This window comes from Colossoma macropomum, unplaced genomic scaffold (assembly GCF_904425465.1).
Source record: "Colossoma macropomum unplaced genomic scaffold, Colossoma_macropomum, whole genome shotgun sequence".
NCBI lineage: Eukaryota > Metazoa > Chordata > Actinopteri > Characiformes > Serrasalmidae > Colossoma > Colossoma macropomum.
This window is the reverse complement of record NW_023494784.1, coordinates 18,424,680-18,448,863: the sequence shown is the minus strand read 5'-3', so window position 1 is coordinate 18,448,863 and position 24,184 is coordinate 18,424,680. Positions and strand designations below refer to the sequence as shown.

Here is a 24,184-nt window from a genome sequence, read left to right as displayed (position 1 = left end):
GTAGTGTGTACTTGCAAGCTTATATACAGACAATAAATGAATAATGAATAAAGAGTCCTCAGGCCAAGTCCTCATTATGAAGCTTTATGCAGAGTACAATGAGGTACTGAAAACAGTCCTATGATTGCCAATGATATTGCAACCTAAAGCAAACTGTGCAATTTTTACATATAACTTTTTACTACTATTACTTGAAAGTCTCTTTATCCCTCTAAGCTGCAAGCCTATTTTTGTGTACTTTCCATACATAGATTTAACAGTAAAAGTAAACACCCCTGTTGCAAGCAACTATAGGGTATTTTATCTCATCCTAGAGGAATTTTTATTGCTCAAATGTTGTTTGATGACTCACAAGACTAGATGGGCAATTTCCTAAAATTTCTTAAGACAAAATCACATTAGATAAAAAGGAGAAATTAGACACTTCTGACTCAGATAAAATTATAATAGTTATGCTTTAGTTCAGTTGAAGATGAACATAGTGATAATATCTTGGCAAATCTGAGCATAATGTCTGTTTTTACTGAGATCTCCACTAAAAATCAAGGGGAAACACATATTAGACTACTAAAGTCTTTTTCTCATTAGAAATTTCGGAGCAGCAAGACATTTAACAAAACCCAAACAAAATAACTTTTATAACCCAAACAAAATAACAAAAAAGCAGGACATTTGACAGTAAACTCTGAGTAGATTTCAAATAACGACTTTCCATCTCTGGAAGAAAACAATTTAAAATAAGTTTCTACTCCAAATGATTTTGAAGTTATTAAACAGTATATGAGATGTGGTTTTTCATGTTGCAAGTGACTTGGTTGACTTCAAAGGGTTAAAGGTGTACTCCAGCATTTTTGATTACCACTAACAGCATTTTTTTTTTTAAATGAAGTTTGATTTAAAACACATTTATAATAGAACCCAAAGGGCAGGTGCTTCAGCGCAAATGAATGGTAAAATACTAAATTACTAAAAATTAAATACAGCAGATGCAGATTAGGCATTGTGGCAGAGTTAATTCAGAGTGTTGGGTGATGTGCGCATGAAGCATGTGGAGCTGTATTCATCACTGTTCAATTTTATGCCAGGAAATAAACAACAGAAAGTTTTAGAATCTTAAAAAATTTAAACAAAGAAAAGTTTTGACAATATAAAAACGAAGAAGAAATATTCAAACTTCTGAACTATTTCCAGGTCACTATTCAAATCGAAGCAAGTGTGTGAAATTGACCATGTTAAGGTATATTTTTGGGGCCTTGACTCAACAGCTTATAAAAAAAAAAAAAAACAAAACAAGTTTGACTCTTTAACAAGCTAACTTTTTGGTCAATTACTTCCTCCATATTCATGTCATCTTGTGAGACTGCGGGTTAGGGGAGTAAGGTGAGCAGCTGCCCTATCAAATATCAAGTTAACTTAGGCTGTATTCTTCATTATTGCCAGCGCTCACATTCAATCCTAGCTATGGTAAGATTCAACTACTTAAAAAGAAAATGCCCCAAACACAATTTTTTGGGGGGGATTTCTACCCAATTTTCTCCCCAGTTTAGTCATCTCCAATTACACCCGCTAGTTAGGACTCTCCCAATCACACAATACTATCAACGCTAGTAGAATGGTCAAAGGTAAATGGTGTATAGTTTTATGCAAAAGTCTGAACACCCCTTGTAAAAGTATTGGTTGTTGATTCTCTAAGTGAAAATAAATGAACACATCCTCTATAGGAAATAAACCTAAATATGGCATTTTTCTGCAAACATCTGTGCATAATTTCTATTAGTTGAGTTTAGTATATTAGAAAACAATAAAACATTGTTTCTAATACATTAAATTCAGCAAACAAACAGTAATTGAGTACTACAATGTGCAGAAGTGTGTTCTCTGTAGAGGATGTGTAAAATTATTTTCATTTATGAAATCAACAAAACATGTAAATTGCCCATACTTTTACGTATGACAGTTTATCTTTTGGTAGCGCTGTCGCCTCACAGCAAGAAGGGCCTGGGTTTGATTCCCCGGCCAAATGACCAGAGTCCTTTCTGTGTGGAGTCCGCATGTGTGTCTGCATGGGTTTCCTCCGGGTGCTCTGTTTTCCTCCCACGGTTAAAAGACATGCAGTCAGGCCAATTGAACAAACTAAATTGCTTCTAGTTGTGAATGTCTACGTTGTTTCCTGTTTTCCGCCCAATGACTGCTGGGTTAGGCTCCAGCACCCCCACAACCCAGGAGGATACGTGGCTTAGACAATGTGTGTGTGTGTGTATGTGTGTGTGTGTGTGTGTGTGTGAATCTTGTTGTGAGATGAGTATGGAAAAATAAAAACATACAGAAGTACAGCTGTAAGTAACTCCTGTATGTATCTGGTAATTTCACAATTTACTGTGTACTTGCAAAGTATGTAGCAGAAATTACCTGTAATTGTAATTATTGCATATTTACCTATGTATTTACTATACTGTATCAGGATGGAATTTATGTCATCAACAACATGTAAACCAAACCTTTGAGTGGCAATGCATGTGTGTGTGAAGTCACTCACATCTAGCAGCGTGTGGAGATGCTGGTCCTGAAAGACGCTGTGCAGAAAGTCTAGATCTTTCTCACTGCAGTCTGTCAGTGCATGAATCTCCTCCAAACTGTCCAGTACCTGTGATACAGCCCCTAAAACACACACACACACACACACACACACACACACACAAAATGTGATCTTTAGCACATGGCAAACATCTGCAAACCACCTTAGTGTATTCAAATGTATAACCACCAAAAATAACATGATCAGACCAAATTTAGCAATACAGTACTGTTTTACGCAGAAATCACGAATAGATATGGAAGTGTAAGTTTGATGTCAAAGGTGAGGATATGAAAGATTGTTTGGGAAACCACAGAATCTATAAACAAGGAGAAGTGATACAGTGATGCAGAAGATACGTACTTTCTGCTGCTAGCAGTCCTGGGGTGAGGCCAGCATTGGGACAAACAATAAATATTACATTTAGAAGGAAATAAGCTAGTAGAAGTAGTCAGACCAACCCATCCAATAACAACCACGAACATACACACAACAGCTACCTTTCAAAGAAATCTAAATGTGTCTGTACATCAGTCACGTTTATGCTAGACGACAATAAAATCTTTCAGAAGATAATTTTAACACTGCAGATGCTTTACCTATGCTCTGTTATGTAACATAAGCTCTAAGTGAACTAGTGGGTTTTAGTTGACAAATACGTTTACGTTTACATGTTTACATCATGTCATTCATGTTATCTCCATTAAATCTGCTCATAAGCGACAAGGCTTTCTGAAAACAGGATGTAAAAAGTGTTGCAAGGGCATAAAACCAAGCAGCTGCACAAAAGGGAACAAACATGATAAACTATAAACTAGTCAAAAGGAGCAAGAGAATCATTATGACTGTTTATTTCTTTGATCCAGAGCCAAAAAGTGTCTTTTTTTTGCCTTTTAATCTATTCTTTTCCTTTAATAAATGTGACCTCTCAATGCTGTTGTCATACGTACAAGGAACAAGAGCTACCAGGTGAAATGATGTGCTTTGTGTCACAAACTGCTATTCTGAGCAAGCAAAAGTGAATAAGAATGTACTTCAGTCACCTTTAGCTTGCTATTACTTTTCACTACTGGGTGGACATGCATGCGCGCCACCTACTCTAGGGGCAGATTTTAAAGAGCTAAAGGCTCTAAACACAAAACCAGTGAAACGTTACAAATGACAGAGTTCAGCCATTAGATTATTCACTATTGTAATATTTACATTCGCTATTCAATCATCCTCAATATGTGAAATGTCTACTTTTTTAGGTACCCACCTTGTGTTTACATGCATCATTCATTTTAGTAGTGTAACTTGCCATTGAGGAATGCAGAGTACATTATTACTAATCAACAGCTGTAGCTTTATGTGTATACAATTTATTACATGATTGTGGTTTATGTCTCTCCTCCTCAGCAAAGATGTATTTGGTGTCACAGGTCTCTGTTCTTGTTATATCTGTAAGGTCACCGTAAGACTGATAAGGAGATGCAGCTTCCTTAGAAGAAGCTGAGCAATGGAGAGAGCGAGAGCAAGTTGACCTATCATATGCGCTTATCTTGCTATATCTGTAAGGCCACCACAGGGCCAATAAGCTTCCCCAGTAGAAGAGGTTAGTGACTTGTGAAATGGAGAGAGAGAGCAAGATGACCTATTATATGTACTTAAGTGTGCACACATGTATGCATGTGTGTATCAGGGATTATGTCTGTAATCTGTTCAGGAAGCATATTTAAGCTCTTGCATTGTAATCATACCCTGATGTGGGAGAGTGAGGTGGGCTTGTGATTTAAGCTTTATAAAACACTCATCAGAGTGAAAGGCAATATTTGGTTTTCTGGTCTGTCCTTGACTACAGACAAATCCACCATGCCATATAGGTGCAGTTTGTAGGTCTAAAATTACAGCCTTTTTCTACTGAAAAGATTTTGCTGAAGCCACACCAAAAATGTGCTGGGTTGTGAAACAGAATTCCCACATTAGCACCTGGCGTGACCACAGTTGGCTGACTGTGGTGATTAAATCAGTTTTTTTTTCCTACCAGACATGGCGGTCTGCCCTATTGTAACGAATCTGTATATTTCTAGCACTGTAGAACTGAGCATTGGACACAGTTGTATGCAAAAGTTTGAGCACTGCTGGTCAAATGACATCTTTTGTTGATTTTATAAGTGAAAATAAGCATACACATGCTCTACAGAGAACACTCTCCTCCACATTTTATGCGCAATTACTGCTTAGTTGCTAGATATTGGGAAAAAAAATAAAACATAAAATGTGGCCTGTGCGCAAGTTATGGGAAATTTTATATGTTCATTTTTCCCCAATATGTTAAACTCAGCAAATAAATAGAACTTGTGCACTAAAATTTGCAGAAAAATGCTGTATTTAAATGTGTTCCTTGTAGAGGATATGTTAACTTTTCACTTTTTCACAAAAAAAAACACAACACAATGTACTGTAGTGTTGATACTTTCGTGTATGAATGTACAACTCGTTTGTCCAAGTCTGTGTTAGGCTGAGGGAGACACTTGAGAGTGCTCTCATCCTCCTCTCTCTCTCTAATTTGGCTTTTGAGACTTTTTTTTACAGTAGTTAAGCCTTTGTCTGTGAGGTTATGTGTTTCTGTGTGAATATGCTGACTTTTTGAGATGATTTTTCTCCCTTTTCATCTCTTCTTTTAATCATGTTGTTTCCTTTTTGTGTTTCTGAAAGGCATTTCCTTTTAATTAAAACTGACCATCTTTCTATTTACATTTCCAAATCACAGTTTCCTCTTTTTGCTTTTTGGAGTATGTCACATCACAGAAATTATGAATGGATGTTTTTCATACATTTTCTAAAAGTATTTCTTTATCTTAGTCAGGCTGTTGTAAACTACCCAACAACACTTACTGTCCATTTACACAGCTTCCTTGTTGGTCCACTCTGCAGATGTACAATAAGAGATGACAGCTCATCTTTTGCTATTTGTAAGAGTCATCCTCTAGTTTCTCAGCGATCAGTTTCTGGCAGTGCTGACAATGATCCACCACCAAATAATACCATCTCAGTGGTGGTCCTGTGGGGTTCTGACTATTGACGAACGTGGCAAAGGGGAGTTAACAAACTATGCAGCTTAAATGATGAACTACAGTCTGTAATTGTAGAACTACAAAGTGTGCCTGTATTGTAAGTGGAGCTGAAAAAATGGATATTGAGTGTAGATATAAGATACATATACCTAATAAAGTTGACAGTAAGTGTATGTTTATGTCCAACACTTCACTGTCTGTAAGAATAAGAACCTAGAAAAAACAGTGAGAAGTATGATGCATGTGTTGGTTTGCAGTGTTGTGGTAGATGAGTACCAGATGAGGTGGGATCTTCAGAGAAGTCAGCCAGCTCCTCTGGTGGGTCACCATAGAAGGAGTTGAACTTGTGGCTGGAGACTGCTGCTAGTACAGCACCCTAAACACAAAGGCACAAGCATAATATGTTGATAATAAGTAAGTAAGTTCTGCTTGGTCAGCTCCAGTAAAAATACTACCATCTAAATTCTTGGTCTCTAGGGTGAGCCAACCTACTCAATCACACAGTCTAGGACATTGTAGAAAAGGAGCATACATGACCCACCACATCTGTCCCTCTTTTCTGTAGAACTCTCTATAAAGAGATGGAGATGACAGCTGAACACTGGGAAATGGTGCACTACAAAACAGTAGGAATCTAATACTCTTTAGTAGGACTAGGAGTAGATGTTTTCACTGTTCTTTACAAACTGTTTAGAATCACTAGACAGTCAAAAACATATTTTTAATTCATAAACGACCAGAATATTTCTCAGGATGAAAGGATTGCCTTACATACTTGTACATACAGCAGGGTCCAAAAGGAAAAAGCCTTACTTTCAGTTTTCTCCGGGCATTGAACTTCCTCAACTGTTCCACTGTCTCAGGCAGGTGGATCTTGTAGGCGTAGCGGTCTCTCTCCTAAAACACACAAATATACACACCTTTTAATTTTATACATAACTTATCAATCAATAAATACTATATCTGTATATATACACTGTCAGAAATAAAAGGTACTGTACGGGTACATTTTTCATTCATCAAGGTACAAACAATGTAAAATGTACCTTCAAAGGTACAACAGTGGTTTTAAGGTCCAACTGTGCACCTTAAATAAGTTTTTTCCAGTGGAAAAGTACATATTTTTAACTTTTCGTAACCTCATGTTTTAAAACAGAACAATAAAATAAAAGCCTTGAGACGAGATGGGGTGTGGGAGACAATACAACAGAATTTCAATGGATTATGGTACAGTTATCTTCCCTAATTAAAGGTACTGAGATGTAACCTTGAAGGGGGCCACACCAGTGACAAGAGCAGTACTGCCCCAATGACAGTTTACTACCTTTTTTTCTGAGAGTGTATATTGGTCTAGGTTTACTTTGTAGGTTGAAACCTACTGACTGTACCTCTTGTTGTACAATTTGTTAGCCATTTGCCAATGGAAAGGATCACCAATGACCAGTTAATCATTTGGTGATTGGTCATTCTCAGCCCAGTAGTGACACTGCTATGGTAGCGGCCTGATAGTATTTGTTGTGCTGCTATGAGTGCCTCAGACTCAGCAGTGTTACTGGGATTTTTAACACTGTGTACACTTACTGCCCATCTATCTAATTTATCCAGCTTCTAGATGTACAGATAGAGAATATAACTCCTTTTTTTCCCAAACAAATCGTGACCACAGAACCACTGCTGACTGAATATTCTTGCTTGTGGACTATTCTTAACCCAGCATTATCACTGAAGTGAGTAAAGTACACTCGTACCAGAGCAAGAGACACTACCATGCCACTACTGTGCAGGTGACACTGCTGTGCTGAGAATGATCCACACTCAAGTAATATCTACTCAGTGCTGATCCTATGGTGGTCCTTTTCCACTGATGAATGGGGTATAGGGGGTCTGAGAAACTGCAACAAGAATTGAGCTACAGTCAGTGACTGTAAACCTACATAAAGTATTCAATAATAAGTAGAGATACAAATTCAGTGTCTCTCTCTCCCTCTCTCTCTCTCTCTCTCTCTCTCTCTATATATATATATATATATATATATATATATATGCATAAAAAACATCTTTAATTGTAACTTCTTGGAGTTCCTTTCTCCTTTCTTCTTATCCGACAACATCAGCACCTGACCTCACTAATGCTCCTCTGGCTAATTTCATTCAAATCCTCACAGCAATGCTCAAACAAGTACTGCAAATCTGCAAACCTTTGGACCTATTGGGCCAGCTTTATGAAATGTACTGTCAGATTTAATGAGAAGGTTTACTGGCCTATTTTAACATTTTTGTGATATGCAGCATTGCCACTCTTTTTCCTTATTTGCATGTGATTCATAAAAGAATGCCAGCCCACAAAAACACCACCTTAACTAATCCAGTAGCAAATTTCTTACACAGTTAAAAGGTGATAGGAACTGAATTATCTGTTTCGTCATACATTCAAATCATTGACAAATTATGCATGTTATTACACACAACAAAAAATGTATGTGCAGTCATTAAGCTGATCAACAAAGGCAAATTTTGATCTGTAGACATCCAGACAAACACTGTACCTGTGGTTGTAGGAGTACATTGAAAACAACAATGGTGACTTGCTTGAGCAGGATTTCAGACTGTCACAAGCTTTTGTTGTAAGGAATGCAAATGTAGAAGCACAACACTACAACAATAAGCCACGAGAGATGTTAAGGTGCATTAACATAGGATTCAACCGATGAATGTAGTACTGTGTGTAGTATCTTACAACAGCTTTAAATGTAGCTCTGCCAATCAGATAGAAAATGACTGAGGAAAAAGGATGAATGATGTAAATGAGGAACTGAGGTCATCAACCCAGTGCCACCATGGAGTTTTTATCAAGCAGGGGGATGCCTTGTAATGTCTGCATGCTTTTTCTTTCACTTTTCTGTTCTGTCTTAAGAATGTAGTCAATCGCATACAAACCCGAGAACTGCTTTGTTAATTTCCTTCTGTTACAACACCTCGAACCACAGTGTCACTCTGGTTAAAGTTAGCTGTAGTAATGGAGTCCTGAGTACCTTGAGCCAAGGATGGTTGAGGGCCTCGTACACAGTGATCCTCTCAGCTGGGTCCAGCATCAGCATGCGCCGCACCAAATCTTTAGCACTCTCGGAGATGTGACTCCACTGCCGGGGGTTCATCTGCAGAGAGCGTCACATACAGAAACACAAACATAAAATACACATAAAGAGGCCTTTAAGAGAGATGATAAACTTCATACACACTGCTTTATATATGTAGGCTGAAGTATGTGATAGCAGTATATCTCCTAACCCTTCTGGGTGCCTCCATGGAGAAGCCAAAGGTAGATGGTAATGATTGGATGGCTAGTTATGTTTACTCACATTTACTAGCACTCAAGTGAATTTACAAATGCATTCTTTTTCAAAACATAATACTTTTACTTCTACTCAACTACCTTGGTAGAGAAAAAAATCTACTTTTTTCTCACATTTTAACCATTAACATTTAGTTTAATTTCATTATATTACACTGGTGACAGCATCCGTACTGGTTTGCATTTGGTCACATCTCTGGATTCTTTTCATTTTATTTTAGACCAAAAATGAACTAAAAAGAGAAGCTTAGCTTCTAACAAACTTCTTGGCTTATAGATGCTGGATGTATTATGGTGTATTAAGATGTATGCACGATTAAAGGGTTCTTCAGATAGATGGAGAATGTGTTGTATAAGGTTCTATATAGAACCTTTTGAAAAGGTTCTGAATAGCACCAAAAAGGGTTCTCCTATTGTGATGATGTCAAGCTTGCAACAATAGCAGAACACTTTCTATGTAGAACCAACTACAGCACATTCTCCATTAACCTGAAGAACTCTTTCTGGATGCAAAGAACCTTTAATAATGCAAAGGGTTCTTTGAGCGCTCAGGGTTCTATATATAACCATTTTCTTTACTCAAGAACCCTTGAAGTTATTTTTTAGGTGTGTAAAACATACTTAGTACTTGTGTATTTTTACTTAAATTGTTTCTTCTAAATGTGCTTTAACTTCCATTTGAGTCATTATTTCACTGAAGCAACAATACTTGAGTATGGATTTAGGCTTTTCTACCCGCTTCTAGTAGTAGCTCATTAAAACAAAAGTCATTGTATCAAAACTGTGGATTCTGTACTTTTCATTGTATTTGATTTATTACTGTGTGTACAGGTAAAAAACTACACATTCTTAACATTTTGACATATCTTGACTTGGAAAATGTATTCATTACACAAATACATAATTCAATATTATTATTATTATGTAATTACATTTTAACAAATATGTAATACAACTTTATACCCCTCAGTGTTAACAAAGCACAATACAATTTATAATACAGTTTGCAATCTCAAACATACATCTAGGTAGTAACTGCCTTATTTGTGCTTTAGGCCACATCCAAACCCACAATGGTGATATATGGTTTCTACCATTCATGATTCAGCACCTTATCTGACTACTGAATAGCCTGATATCTCTTTCTGATCTTACACAAGGATCAGTGAGACTTAAGTTTAGTATGATGGATATTACCTACTCTTTAAGATAAAGGTACAATAAGGAGCAATGCCATGGAAATAAGTGACGCCATAGAAGAACCACTTTTAATTATTAAAAAAAAAAAAACTGGATGTTTTTTTTTGAAGATGTGTGAGTGTGAAGAACCTTTTTATAGTTTAAAGAAATTCTACATCAATGAAAGGTTCACGTACAAGCTGAGACCAATTAAGCAAGATTTATGTTTAAGAGTGAAGTCAAGCCACTACCTTGTATTTGCCTTTAATAATGCCCTCAAACAGGCGCTCTTTCGTGCCATAGAAGGGCAGGCAGCCGCTGAGCAGGATGAACAGGATGACTCCGCAGCCCCACACGTCTACTGGCTTCCCATATGGTTCCCTCTTCACCACCTCAGGAGCCATAAAGTGAGGGGTACCTACCCGGCCTGTAGCACAAATAACATGCACGATACACATTACATAGACACACACGCTGCCAGTGCTTTTGACCAATTCATGTACAATACATGTCCAAAAGTGTCCAGACACACCTCCTATCTGGGGAATTAGGCTACTAAGATTCACCCATTGCTAACACAGGTGTTCTGTGCACATTTATCTTGTATAATCTCCATAGAAAATCACTTCCAATAGAATATGACTCAGGAGCAGCAGCATATGAGGCTAAGATCACCATGTCCAATGCCAAGGGTCAGCTAGACACAGGAGTATAGAGCCCCCCCCAGCACTGACCTGCAGAGGTGTAATTGGAGTGGCGTTTGTGATCCAGAACTAGTCAATTAACTAAATAATTTCAGAAGAAACATTGGATGAGCAGGTGAATGTGTGGACATGTATTGTAGTTCAACTGCCAGAGAGCACAGTAGTTCAAAATGCCACATCACAAACTGTGTGCCTTCTGTGAATTCTGTGCTTAAAATGCAAAAAGCAATAGTTAAAGCATTCAACTGCACCTGCACTCACAGGAAACATTAGTTTCAGTTCTTGGTTCAGACATACGAGAAAGGATGGCTCAGTAATTCAGCAGGAACTGCGGTGGGGTCTGCATATGTTTAACCTACAGCCTCTGTTAAATCCCATGTGAGGATTGTTACAAAGGTTAAGTTTCAAAAAAGAGAACACCTCACATGAGGTCAGAAGTGTTCTGCTATGTAGCAAGACAGGAAGCTGGTTGTGAACACATACCCTGGTGCAAAGTCACGCAGCATCAGGAGCATTCAAAGAAATGTGGCCTGGAGAGATAATCGCTTTAATCTAATCTTGCGAAACCGTTGTGACATAAATGTTCGAGAACGCTTCGAAGTTATCCTGCAAATGTCACCTAAATTTTTCAAGTCCCATCTGTGAAGCATGGTGGAGGGAGTGTAATGATGTGAGATTGTTTTTGTGAGCAGCATGAATGGCCTGCAATGTCTGCAACCACTGAGGGACAAATGAATTACAAGCTGTTTCCCAAGACTGCATGGTTGAGTATCTGTCAGTAATCTAAAGCTCAAATGACTTATTCAACATCCAATTATCCAAGAGCTAATCAACAACAGAACGACTCAAATAAATTGTATTGAAAGTACTAAGTTCCACTGAAAAGCTGTAGTGTGATCTGAAACCAGCTGCTCATGAAAGACATCCCAAAAATATAGATGAACTGAAACAATTCTAAATAAAGGAATACGTCAAAATACGTACGACTGATCAGCAGACACAAAAAGGTTTTGGTGGGAAAGAGATTCCATTAGTTATTAAATATGAGTTGTCAAATTTTTCCATCAAAGACTTTGAGTGCTTAAAGGGGACTTCCATCGTTAAGATGTTAACAAACTCACTCTGTGAAATGTGCCAGTCTAGATTTATTGACTTAAAGCCTTTAGGAACCAGGGGTCACAATGTCTACAACATACATATAGTCATTTTATTTGCTATAGAAAACCACCAGTGAACCTACATGCCTTCTGAATTTTATTTGTGATTTAATAATGGTAAAATACTGGTTAATCTAAAAAAAGGCTCTATTATTATTATTTATTAGGTAACATTTTGCCCTACAGTGCCCTATATGTACTTCTCTGCCATAAATGTGTTTTAAAAAGTAAGTGTTAGTATTTTAGGCCTAAGCCTAACACTGCAATTGTTATCGTAAAACAATGTTAAACGGCACATTTCACAACAAACTCCTCCAATGGTTCTGATTCTCAAAACCTTGTAGGAGTTTGGTAAACTAACATTACAAACTTAGTTCAGCTCGGCTGAACATCGGTTGAGGGTCTTTCAGGCATGACATTAACACCGTGTTTCACACCAGAGAGTTGATGTCCACCCCATACTACAGGATACTGAGTTGTAAATATGTTTAATATTTCAAATTCACAATCGGGGCTGCATTGGGAGTAGATCGGAGGAGTAAAGATTGGACTATTGGATTATAGACGCTCCACGCCACAGGGTAATCTGAGAAGATCATCGTTTAAGATCACCCTGATATCATGACACCTTTTGCGATTGTCGGGGGGAGCAAATCGGCCTCAAAATCTGCCCAATTATCCTGTAGTGTGGGCCAGACATTAAACCTTTGGTTAATAAAACGTCACTGCAAAAGGTTGAGAATAAGATCATTTATTTTCATGACATGGATGAAAATCACAGCCCATATTTATCAAACACCTCAGAGTAAGAATGTTGAGTTGCAATTCCTTTATGCTGATCTTAGAGCAGTGTTCTTATTCTGAGATGCTTCATAAATTTGGGCCTAGGCCACATTTTAAGTGTCATTTGTGTAGAAAACCATGATTTTCCCTTGGTTTAAGGGCAGTGCTAAAGTTAAACTTCCTCCCTGAATTAAAATCACTGTAATGCGTGGCCTCAAGTGGCTTGACTGCTTTTATAAAACAGCAATTAACAATTAAATACACATTGTAAAATAAAATAGATTGTAAAAAAATCAGTGAAATCTGTAGAAAATTGCAAAGGTGGCATATAAAACCTGTTAATCAACAATAAAAGTGTGCTTTCTCAATGATGGTAAAATTTTGTAAAATTGCAGTCATTTAATCTCTTAGAAATACCACCTTTTACTGTGATTCAACAGTTTAACTAGTTCAGTGCCTTATTCTGACATGCAGTAATTTTAACAGTAACAACCAAATAAGTGCAAATAAACTCAAATGTCTGTGAAATAGAGGTGATCATTTGTTTCTGTAAATTTACATCCTATTTCAGTCATTTGCAGCTGGTTCTCTTTCAGGTTCACTTTAGCAGTGTTAAAAAATAGTATATGTACACTTTATTTACATGCAGTTAACTTTTTTTTACAGAAATGGGTATTTACTATTATATTTTACAGTACCTTGTTTACAGTGTACAGTATAATGAAACACAATATTAAAATAAATGACTTCAGCAAAGATGATTTCATAAACAACAGTAAGCCCTTATGGCATGCGCTAGTGCCCCAGGCCCTGATGACGGCTGTGAGAGCCGGCAGGGAGGCAGGGCCTGAACTCTGAGCGAGGACAAACACTGGTGAGGACGGTGGGCAGAGAACCGTGAGTGAGTGGGGGCGGCACGGAAATCCCGAGCACCGCAAGAGACAAGAGTGACGGTTGGAGGAGGACATCAGCCGCGTGGGAGGGGATGACGACGACGACGGTCACGAGAGGCACGAAGGTGGCAAGCAAGTCCCGAACTCCGCCGCCCAGGCCCTGCCCCCTGTTCCGCAGCGAGGCCGCTTAATTACACCTCATGTTGGAGCCAGTCGGACGAGCTGTGGAGCAGGGGCGGAGACGGGGGTGCAGTGACGGGGGTTGGGGGGGTACGGAGCAGGGAGCTCTTGTTCACTCTCGGCTCAGGTGCTCACCTGAGCATCTTTCAAAAAGAGCAGAGAGGGAACAGGGAGACAGAGAGACGGATGAGCAGCAGCAGAGGACTGAAGAGATGAAAAACTCAAGTGTGAAAAGGACTGAAAAGTCTAGGGTGAAGCCAATGAAAAGTGGCCTGGTTTGGTTGTGGTTTTGTTTTGTTTGTTTGTGGTTGAACTTGAAATTAAAAGTGAAATGCCTTCTGCAACCATGACCCCTGCCTCCAGCGTCCTCCTTGTGCCCGAGGTAGCACACAACGTGCTACAGCCCTTAATACTTAATGTAGCCAATCAGATCCAATGATATGATGAACTTACACAACCCTACTGTGACCCAGGTGGGATCTGGTGTAAACAAATGCATTGAGATCTCATAATGCTTAAGAGGACCAGAGAGAAAACTGAGTGCCCTTTAATGATCACTTACACTGTGAATATTGAGGTCATTTGCAGCTGGTTCTCTTTCAGGTTCACTTTAACAGACCTGAGTTTGGTTCATTTAAAAAGAACTACACATGAAAACACCCACACACACTTTGTATATAGTTTACATTATTGGCTGCAGTGCTTGACAGTGCTTACCTCCTGCCACGAGTCCTGACTCTCCAAGCTGGATAGCAACTCCAAAGCCTCCCAGCTTCACTGGAGCTGAATTCTCCTTCGATGCCAACAACACACAGTGGGGCTAGGAGAGGGGAAAAAAAACAAAAAAAAAAACATGATGCCAAACTGCATTTTTCTGATCTTAGAGGAGTGTTCTTACTCTGAGATGCTTCATAGATTTGGGCCCAGGCCACTTTTTAAGAGCCATTTTTGTAGAAAACCAGGTTTGTGTTACTGCAGTGCTGACATGATTTTCCCTTGGTTAAAGGACTGTGCTAAAGTTAAACCTCCTACCTGAATTAAAATCACTGTAATGTGTGGCCTCAAGTGGTTTACTGCTTTTATAAAATGGCAATAAACAGTATAATATACACTGTAAAAAATAAATAAATAAATAAATTAATGTGTGTAATCTGCCATTAAAATATCTGTTTCGGTAAATGGTAAATGTTCTTTGTCATGTTATGTGATCTGGTGCTCAAACTGGCCAGATAATCAAAATGACTAGAGTGTTAGAACATGTGGTTCTGTGGTTTAAGAAAAAAAAGTCACTGCTGCTTCCCCTTTAGTCTTTAAAAAGACTTCTGCATTTTGTGCTTTAGAGCTGGTGAGCGCCTCGCAGACAGCAGCACACTGGGAGCTTAAAACAGTGAGGAACTGAGAAAGCAAGTACAAGGGCTGTTAGTTAAAGGGATTCTAGACTCTGAAGCAGAGAGAAAAAAACACAGACACTTTGATATCCTCCTAAAAGGACAGGCTTGCGAGAAATGACATTCATCCTCTGCTCCTCTCTTCCCGAAGCTGTGGAACTGTAATTGGAACTGGATTCCAGGTGGAATTCACACAGTGAGTAACTCTGCATTACTTAAACCTTAAAATACTTTTGAATAGAATTAATCAGAATATCTTTATTGCCATTGCACAAGTACAACAAGATTGAGGTCGCAACTTCCTTACTGGATGCTATAAAAAAAAAAAGAAATATAAATATAAATAAGAAGTACAACAACAATTGAATACATGTCATAAGTGTGCAACTCTCTACAACAGCTCAGATGTGCAACGCATGAACAAAACCAACACAGTGCAGGAATGTAGACATAGAGTCTTTATTCTCTATTGAAGGCTGAGCTAAGCAATTTTTCCCCAATAAACCTGATGGAATATTTGTATGATGGAACTGTGCATGTAAAACCGGAAGTTCTAGATTTTCACTTTTGTAAGTGAGCGAGGAACATTTACAAAAGTTCTTGTTATTGTGTTAAATGCTACTTTTCGATTGTGGCAGTTACAATCTATAAAAAAGAACTAATATAAGAAAAACCTAATAGATTTTCAATGTGGTCTCAGACTTTGGGATTCCAATGTATTTTATTTGATTATATTAATTAAGAATAAAGGGGTCCTGCAGAAAGAGGCTACAAATAATTTAGACTTGACGTGGCAGCAACGACTCAAAAAACATTTATTCCTGGTAGAGGTTGGCGATACGGTAAAATATAAGGTCACAATATGATACAATGTACATCACAATGTTTCTTTTTTCTGACATCTGAAAAGTTGAAACAGACAAAAAGGTACCAAATGTACACATTTAAAAAAATACTACTGAAAACTATGATGAGTTTTATATAAGATATCACACTCTACACTGCACTGACTCCAGATAAACAGGACTAATGATGCTCTTGTTGCAATGAAACATACAGTTGATCAGTGTTCTTTAAGTACTGATGATTGTAATGTCATACTTTATTACTTTTTGCCCCTTAACAGTATTTGTTAGAGTGTACGAATGCTGGTATTGACCTCTTGCATGAGGCAACTTCCTCTGGGAGCTCAAGAGTTCTGAAGTGTGAAATTAAAGAAACTAAGGGTTAAGAAACTGAGGGTTAAGTTAGCAGCAATGCCACATAAAAACAATAACAATTTACTTCTCTTTCTAAGGTCTGAGCTTCCAACAGATTGTAATGGCAGAGCACTGCTTCCAAGCCTTACACAACACCACGCCCACATCCAACAGCCTGGTAGGAACTCAAGAGCAAGACGGTCTAGCCAACTGCACTTTAGATGGCAGCAGCCTCCGGGTCCTTCTGGCTGTCTCCTACTCAATCTTCTTCCTGTTTGGCTTAGTTGGCAACCTCCTGGCTCTCTGGGTGTTCCTGCATCTGCACTCCAAGAAGAACTCGGTGCGAGTTTTCCTCATCAACTTGGCGGTGGCTGACTTGCTCCTTGTGGTCTGCCTGCCCTTCCGGATAGCCTACCATGCCAACAATGACTGCTGGGTCCTGAATCCAATAATCTGCAAGGTGGTGGGCAATGTCTTCTACATGAACATGTACATAAGCATTGTCCTGCTGGGTCTGATTAGCATTGACCGTTACCTGAAGTTGCAAAGGATCTCCAGTAGGCAGAGGTTTCTCAGAAGTCGAGAGAGCATTCTCACATGCTGCCTTCTGTGGGTGGTGGCTATTGCTGCGATATTACCATATATTGCCCTGAATAAGGATAACACACCATCCACTAAGTGTTTCCAGTATAAACACCTGCACAACGCCAAATGGAAGGGTTATTTCAACTTAGTGTTAGTGGTCACATTCTGGGTGGTCTATGGAGCCCTTGTAATGTCTTACGGGAAGATCGCAATGGGGCTGTTGCGTGTCTCTAAGGAGAAGCCTGATCTTCCAAATGCAGCCAAGTACGGCAGAACAGCTCGCAAATCCTTCTTTATTCTCTTTCTCTTCACCGTGTGCTTTGTGCCCTATCACTTAGGGAGGATCTTCTACATCCTCTCCCAGATCACAGATGTCTCCTGCCAGTGGGTTGAGGTGGTGGACAAGACCAACGAGATAGCTCTGCTGCTGTCTGCCTTCAACAGCTGCCTGGATCCAGTCATGTACTTCGTGCTATGTGGCTCTGTGCGCAGGACTGTGCTGCAGCTTCTGTGTAAATGCATCCGCCTGGTGGTTTCAGGACACTCCAACAGCTCCAGCAATGACACTGGGAGAAGCCAACGGGAGCAGCTTACAGACAGCGAGATCACCACTTTGCGAAGAAAGACTGCTGTTCAGATCAAGCCTTCGGATACATGACTGACTTTGTTACAGTCAATTGCACAGGCTACACATGCAGGCATGCCTGGGTGTCATGTAGACCTATTATCTATATGCTAAATCTTCCAGTGTCTGGGCTTAAAGCAATTCCAAACAACAAAGGATGAATGTACTGATGCAGTATACAAGAATTAATGCTCAAAACTAAATCTCTTAGGTAATCACAAGAAAACACTATGAATGTTCTAAGCTGCTTAGTTTCAATCTTTGTAAACTTTTGTTTATTCATGTACAAAACATATCAAAACATAAACAGATGCTCTTTTATTAATGCGTTTAGGAATGTATCAGAAACGCCTACTGTACTTGCATTGTTATGTTATAGTAAATATGTTAATAATAAATAATAAAATGATTAAAATGAGGACTGATTCTGTTTGAACGTACTAAGACCATTATACATGGTGTGCAGGAGCAACACTGAGTTTCTAAATTGTCACATTTTATGTTTTATTTTTTCCATGTTAGACTCAGCAAATAAGTAGAAATTGTGTGCTAAATTGTGCACAAAAATGTCTTATTTAAGTGTGTTTCCTGTAGAGGATTTAGAAAATCAACATGTAATTTTACGAGGGGGTGTTCAAACTTTTGCATATGACCGGATCTGTACACGGTTCAGGTTCACCCCAAATGTCGCCCACATACTGAGGAACAATTGCTTTGGCCCATCAGAAGGTTATCCTAACCCCACCCTCTCACCTAATGAGCGAAACACACTTAGTTTCTAGATATGGACAATCTTTTTTCTTTTTGGCCCTCGGCCCACCAAACACTGCCCTAGGGGCGCCCCCGATATACCAAACTTCATTTGAGCAAAATGCTCTTCAGTATGTACATAACAACTTTGACAATCTGCATAAATGTAATACAGTACAGTATTCTACATGTTTTGAGGGGAGCAGCTGTAAAAAACTGATTCAGTGGAACGTTCACTGAGAAACTCCATAAAAGGGAACCACTAATAACAGCCGTGAATAGATAGTGCCCTCTGCTGGCAGAAGGCTGCAATCGTCTGTGACCTAAATAATGCTCTGTGAAGGAAAAAAGGATCCGAGTTGGTCAGTGTGATAGTTTAAAAACCGAGGTGGTAATAAATGTGTGACTGCATTCAAAACTTAAGAATCTGTGATACACAGATACAAAAATAACAACAAAGATATACGACAAGCATCAGAACAAGTACACAGCTAAGGGTTTAGCCGTGAGTGCAGGATGTGGTCAAAAAGAACCAGCCTAGTTCCCTTCTGAAAAGATCAAACCCTCCCCCTTAGGGCCCACGCTCTGAAGGTGTTGTGAGAATGCATGCACTGCATCAGAAATTAAGAGGAAATCAACAAGAAAACAATACCCAGTATGTCAGAGCTCTATGGTAATGCAACAAATTTCTCAGGAATCAATGGAACAGACAGCAACTGCAGGTACATGTCACATTGTTCTTATGTACTAAATATCATCTGTCTATATTTGAAGCATAAAAGTACTTATACTAGGACCAAACTAATTAACTAATGCTCTTTGATCGTGCACACACTTTGATTATATATGCTTGTACATACACACATGTTGATTATACACGCTAATATCCTGCACACACTTTGATTAGACACGCTTGTATCGTGCACACGCTTTAGTTATATACGCTTGTATCATGCATATGCTTTGATTATATATGCCTTACCATGTGCACACTTCTTATTAAATATGCTTATATTTATACTTTGATTTAGGGATGTGATATTAGTAACAGCGTAACCTAATGATTATTTTAAAGATTCATTGAATTCAAATCAGAGTTTTACAGTAAGACCAACCAATACAAATGTACTTCACTGAACAGCAACAAACCATGCAAGACAAACAATGAAGGACTTGTCAACATTTTGTTTTAAGGAACCACACATTAGGACTTTATGACTGTCTTTTTCTTCGTTAGGGAAAACCCAAAGTAGACACTTCGTTTTTTCTATGCATTAAGTTTTATTTATTATGATTAGTATTAGTACAAAATTTGAGGTCTGGTAGGTGAAAACAAGTAATAATTGTATTATTAGTTGTTATAATGCATAATAAACACTTCATTAAGACTAGTTCGTGCAAATTGTTGAGCATGAATTCTCAATTCGGGCTAAATTAAAAAAGATCAGATACATCATTAATCAGTCCGTATGTGTTCCACATAAGAGTTCAATGGCTAAAACTGCACTTTAGAATATGGATATTGAAGTACTTATTACACTCTTATTAGCTCTTAACTGCCATAAAGCAATAAACTCGCCTCTATCCAGAATCTACAGGAATCAAATGCTGATGATTATACATTAATAATAATCATATAAGTGTTTATGCATCATTAAATGGGTAAGGCCTTCTTTCTTGCCATGAGTGAGATCAGTATGCATTATAATCGTGCGAACAGCTAAGTAATCCCTGCTGATTTATGGAGAAATTAAATAATTAAACAATGATTTTTTTTAATCAAACGTGGTCAATTCATTTGAACTGCTCTATTTTTATTACGTTTACCAGTAAACGTGTACACACCGCACAGTACATGTGCATGTATTTCTATTTTTGTCCCTTCCTTTTTCATATATGACTGATGATTCAACTCACCAGGTAAGTATTAAGCCAGAGTAGAGCTAAGCATCTTAGAACAGGAGAAGCATGAAAATGCATAATACATAGGGTTTTTAGGACTGGAACTGAGAAATGCTGTACATTTTTCAGTGCAAATATTAACAGCAAAAACTAGTGAGACAACAAAAACACACTCAGTCAGTGTAGTGACTGTCTTCTTAGTTTATAAATGCATGAAACAGGAGGAGAAAAACCACTGGTAGAAAGATTACTGTAAGTTAAGCTTCCTCAAATAGCTTATATTTCATGGTCAGGTGGTGCACATTTCCTCTCACGTATGTGTGAAGCTACTTTTAGCTAAACAGAAATGTGAGAAACAAAACTTACTGCACGAACTAGCAATGTAAATAAGACAGTGATCTCTGCTGTCAATAAAAACATCTCCAATTTCCTTGTATTTTCTCTGGTTCCAGTAAAAGGTGTTCACTGGCGCATGATCAACAACACATTACAGTTTTGCCTTGGATCTATCTGACTCTGGCTGTTGTGGGCTTCGTGGTCAATGGACTTGCCACGCTGGACCTTTGGCGATCTGAAAAGACACCAACCGTCATCTTCACCTTAAACATAGTGATATCTGACTTGATGGTTTGCTGCAGCTTCCCCTTCAGAACGGCCTACTTCAGCTCTGGCTCTGAATGGAAGGCTGGCTCCTCCATCTGCTTGTCTGCAGGGTTTGTTATGGTTTCCTTCTTTTCCATTAACCTCTATTGTAACATGTCCTTTTTGCTGTGGACTAGCATCAACCGCTATGCTACAGTGGTACAGCCACGCTGGGCTTTCTTCCAAGCCTTCAGGCAGCCAAAGCTCTGCTGGGCCATCTGCGCCGTCACCTGGATATTGGGAATCACCATTGTAAGTGGTTCCCTAGGATATAAGGCAAGCCTGAATCTTACACGACCAGAACTGATTACCTGCTTTGACCAGCTGGTGAACAAAGGAATGGAGCAAGTGGACGCTATACATGCCATAGGCGTTGGAATATTCTTTTTCATCCTCGGCCTGATGCTGGTCAGTTATGGTCTGCTGATTTTTCACTTGCAGAAGGTGAGAGGGGGAAGCATGGTTGGTGCTGGATTTGGGCCAGGAGGAGGCCTAAAGGTGAGGAGGAAAATCCTGGCCTCCGTGGTTCTGTTTGTGGCCTGTTTCTTGCCCTACCATGTGCAGAGGATCAGGATAATGGCTGCATCGGACAGCAAAGACTGTCAGCAAAAGCAAAAAGACTTGGATGTGAAGACTCTAACCATCGTGGTGGCAGCACTCAGCTGCTGCCTGCATCCAATGCTGCACCTGGTGCTGCGTTTGCCCTGCTGCCGAGTCAAGCGCAACGTGAGACCCAACCCTAAACCAGAAATTACACGAAGCCAAATCACACCTAACATACAAGCCACTGAGTTGAGCCCAAATGTTAAATAGGAGTAATGGTAAGAAATCGACAAGACTTTGAGATAGAAACAGACAGTAACTATAAGTCTAGAATATAAAGTCTTTTCAAAGGAGAATCACCACTGAAATTATAATTCTGTCCAAGACTAGACTTAATATTCTAGTGCTGTGTTCAGAATCGCTGCTCATAACAGAAATTGTACACTATATAGTGTGTCACCCATTTTGCAGTGTTGTTCGAAATCTCAACGGTAATCTTCACTCCTTATATGAACCATTCTATTGAATTAGTTCAATCTGCAGTGCAACAAATAAAAAAAAACACAATAAAGTATTTAGACCTTAGATATTTACAAATATTGTGTGATGATCAATTTAAATGCAAGGCATTACTCGATATTGTAATAAGCTAAAAATATACAAATCATCATTGATAAGGTACTTTCTTTTGGGAGGTGGCTTTCCCAAACCCTAACCCCTACATTTCAACTTCTGAAAATAACCCTTACATGCATTTTTAAAATTTTGTTTTTAAAATATCTGTGTAATTTCTTTCATCAATTTATCATGAGTTTAATTTTTGAATTAAAAAAACTTTATTCAGTGAATGTTCCACGTTTTCATGTCACCACCAGACATAAAGAGTTTAGTCCTAAGGTGGAGCCTTATTTTAGCCACACCCCTGCATTTCAAAGCAGGAAGTGAGACTGCATCCCTGTCCCTCATGTCCACACGGTGAGCAGTCAGATCCCATTGTTCTGAAGCAAATATGTGCAAAAGTCTGAAAATTAGTGTGGTAGTGTTTGTACACTTCAATCATTTTCAAATTCCATAACTTTTCATGACTTTTCAAGTTCAAAAAACAAAAAAAAAAAAATTCAAGACCAAAGGTTAATGCATTTTGTGGGCAACATGCTTAGCTGCCTTCTACCCTTCACAACTTCAGAACAGTGAAGGCTACAGACATATCAGATCAGTTCACATATCAGAACACTCAGCAGACGAGGCCCTCACAGCATTTCATCCAGAAGTGACCAAGTACTGGCCATTAATCCAGTTCCAAAAACACCCAAAATCTACTTACTACCATTTTATTATCTCTTTGCTTTTAGTCTTCATATTATAACAACAGGGTTAAAGGAATGACATAATTTACATATCAGAACACGCAACTCAATTTGAAATTAATTAATTACTGGCAGAGAAGTATGTGCTATTAACATAAGACTACAAAGGGCTGCAAGAAGAAGGTAACATAATACGTCACATATTAACATGCTTTACTGTCACATTTGAACACGCTGGTGGTGGTGTTGAAACGCTAGCAGTACCGCTGAGCAAACATGAGCACTCACCACCAGGAAAACATGAAGTCATGTGAAATAGGCCTACATGGGTGGGGTCATTGGTCCTGTGAAAAACTCACTAAGGCTGCAATCAAAGTGTGTATTTACATCCTGAAATAAAAAGTAAATGAGTAAAAGAAATCTATGATAATATTTTATATGACCTTTAAGTATGTTTTTTGATTTTATTATTTTTCAAGGACAATTTGGTGCTGGATTTGTACTGGCCAGTGTTTCTGAGTTCTGCTTAAATTTAGCTAAAATTGTCATTACTTAGAACAGTCACTACTGAAACATTTAATAAAGTTTCAGTAGTGTTATGACATTCTAGTTAGTGACAAAATGGAACATTTATTTTAATAACAAACGTAATTAAGATATAAGGTCACTCAAAGCAAAAGGATTTTAGTCTAAAGGGTTTTCAACTCTGACTTTGTACCAGTTTGGTAGAGTGAGCCATATAGCACACTACTAAAAACCCATAGTGTATTGCAAAGTTTAATGTACAGACGAGTTGCACTTCAAGTTTTGATGTATATCATAATTAAATGGTGTCGTGATAAAATAGCAGAAGAAGCAGCTGTAGGAGGCTAAAGTGAGATGTAAACACATGCACACAGACAGCAAACAGTGCAAGATGCCAATTTTATATACAGAAGTAAGTCAGTATCATTTTTTCAAGAAGAAGAATGACACTTAAATTAGTGAACAGGCAATGCATACTTAACATTAAGTAGCTTCACGGACAGAATAAAGCGTATGAAGGAACAAATTGTACAGGTAAATTTATGACAGCTACTCAGTTGGTTAATGTGTTTTACAGCCTGCAGATGTTCTTCTAGCTGGCCATCCTCCGATGATCAAACACGCTGCAACCGTGAAGCATAACAGATAATCATGATTCTGTATCTCTGTCTGTGGTGGTTTGCCCTCACTATTTGCAACTGCTTGCCAAGAGAGCTGTTTCCACTGCTTTCATTTTCTATTACCGCAAATATCTATGATGGGATAATCTTAGCAAGTAAGATAAATATAAACACAATTCACACATTGACATAACTGGGCGACATCACAAGTGCAAACTA

General features: G+C 38.5%; 3 protein-coding genes across 7 annotated transcripts in view; 2 read left to right on the top strand and 1 right to left on the bottom strand.

Annotated features, from left to right (window-relative positions):
• caska (calcium/calmodulin-dependent serine protein kinase a) overlaps positions 1-24,184 on the bottom strand; it is a 285,045-nt gene that overhangs the window by 56,012 nt on the left and 204,849 nt on the right. For all 5 annotated transcript variants that reach the window (XM_036584332.1, XM_036584563.1, XM_036584414.1 and 2 more), the window contains exons 6-11: positions 14,597-14,699; positions 10,414-10,589; positions 8,664-8,786; positions 6,445-6,528; positions 5,908-6,007; positions 2,537-2,658 (exon numbers count right to left, since the gene is read on the bottom strand). In XM_036584332.1, the coding sequence (XP_036440225.1) occupies positions 2,537-2,658; positions 5,908-6,007; positions 6,445-6,528; positions 8,664-8,786; positions 10,414-10,589; positions 14,597-14,699 (708 nt within the window). The remainder of the gene's footprint in view (positions 1-2,536; positions 2,659-5,907; positions 6,008-6,444; positions 6,529-8,663; positions 8,787-10,413; positions 10,590-14,596; positions 14,700-24,184) is intronic.
• Positions 15,313-17,819, top strand: gpr34b (G protein-coupled receptor 34b). Its single transcript, XM_036585022.1, has 2 exons — positions 15,313-15,463; positions 16,565-17,819. The coding sequence occupies exon 2, from the start codon at positions 16,588-16,590 to the stop codon at positions 17,707-17,709; it is 1,122 nt and encodes a 373-aa protein (XP_036440915.1). The 5' UTR covers positions 15,313-15,463; positions 16,565-16,587; the 3' UTR covers positions 17,710-17,819.
• Positions 19,060-22,250, top strand: gpr82 (G protein-coupled receptor 82). Its single transcript, XM_036585150.1, has 2 exons — positions 19,060-19,148; positions 20,781-22,250. The coding sequence occupies exons 1-2, from the start codon at positions 19,084-19,086 to the stop codon at positions 21,781-21,783; spliced, it is 1,068 nt and encodes a 355-aa protein (XP_036441043.1). The 5' UTR covers positions 19,060-19,083; the 3' UTR covers positions 21,784-22,250.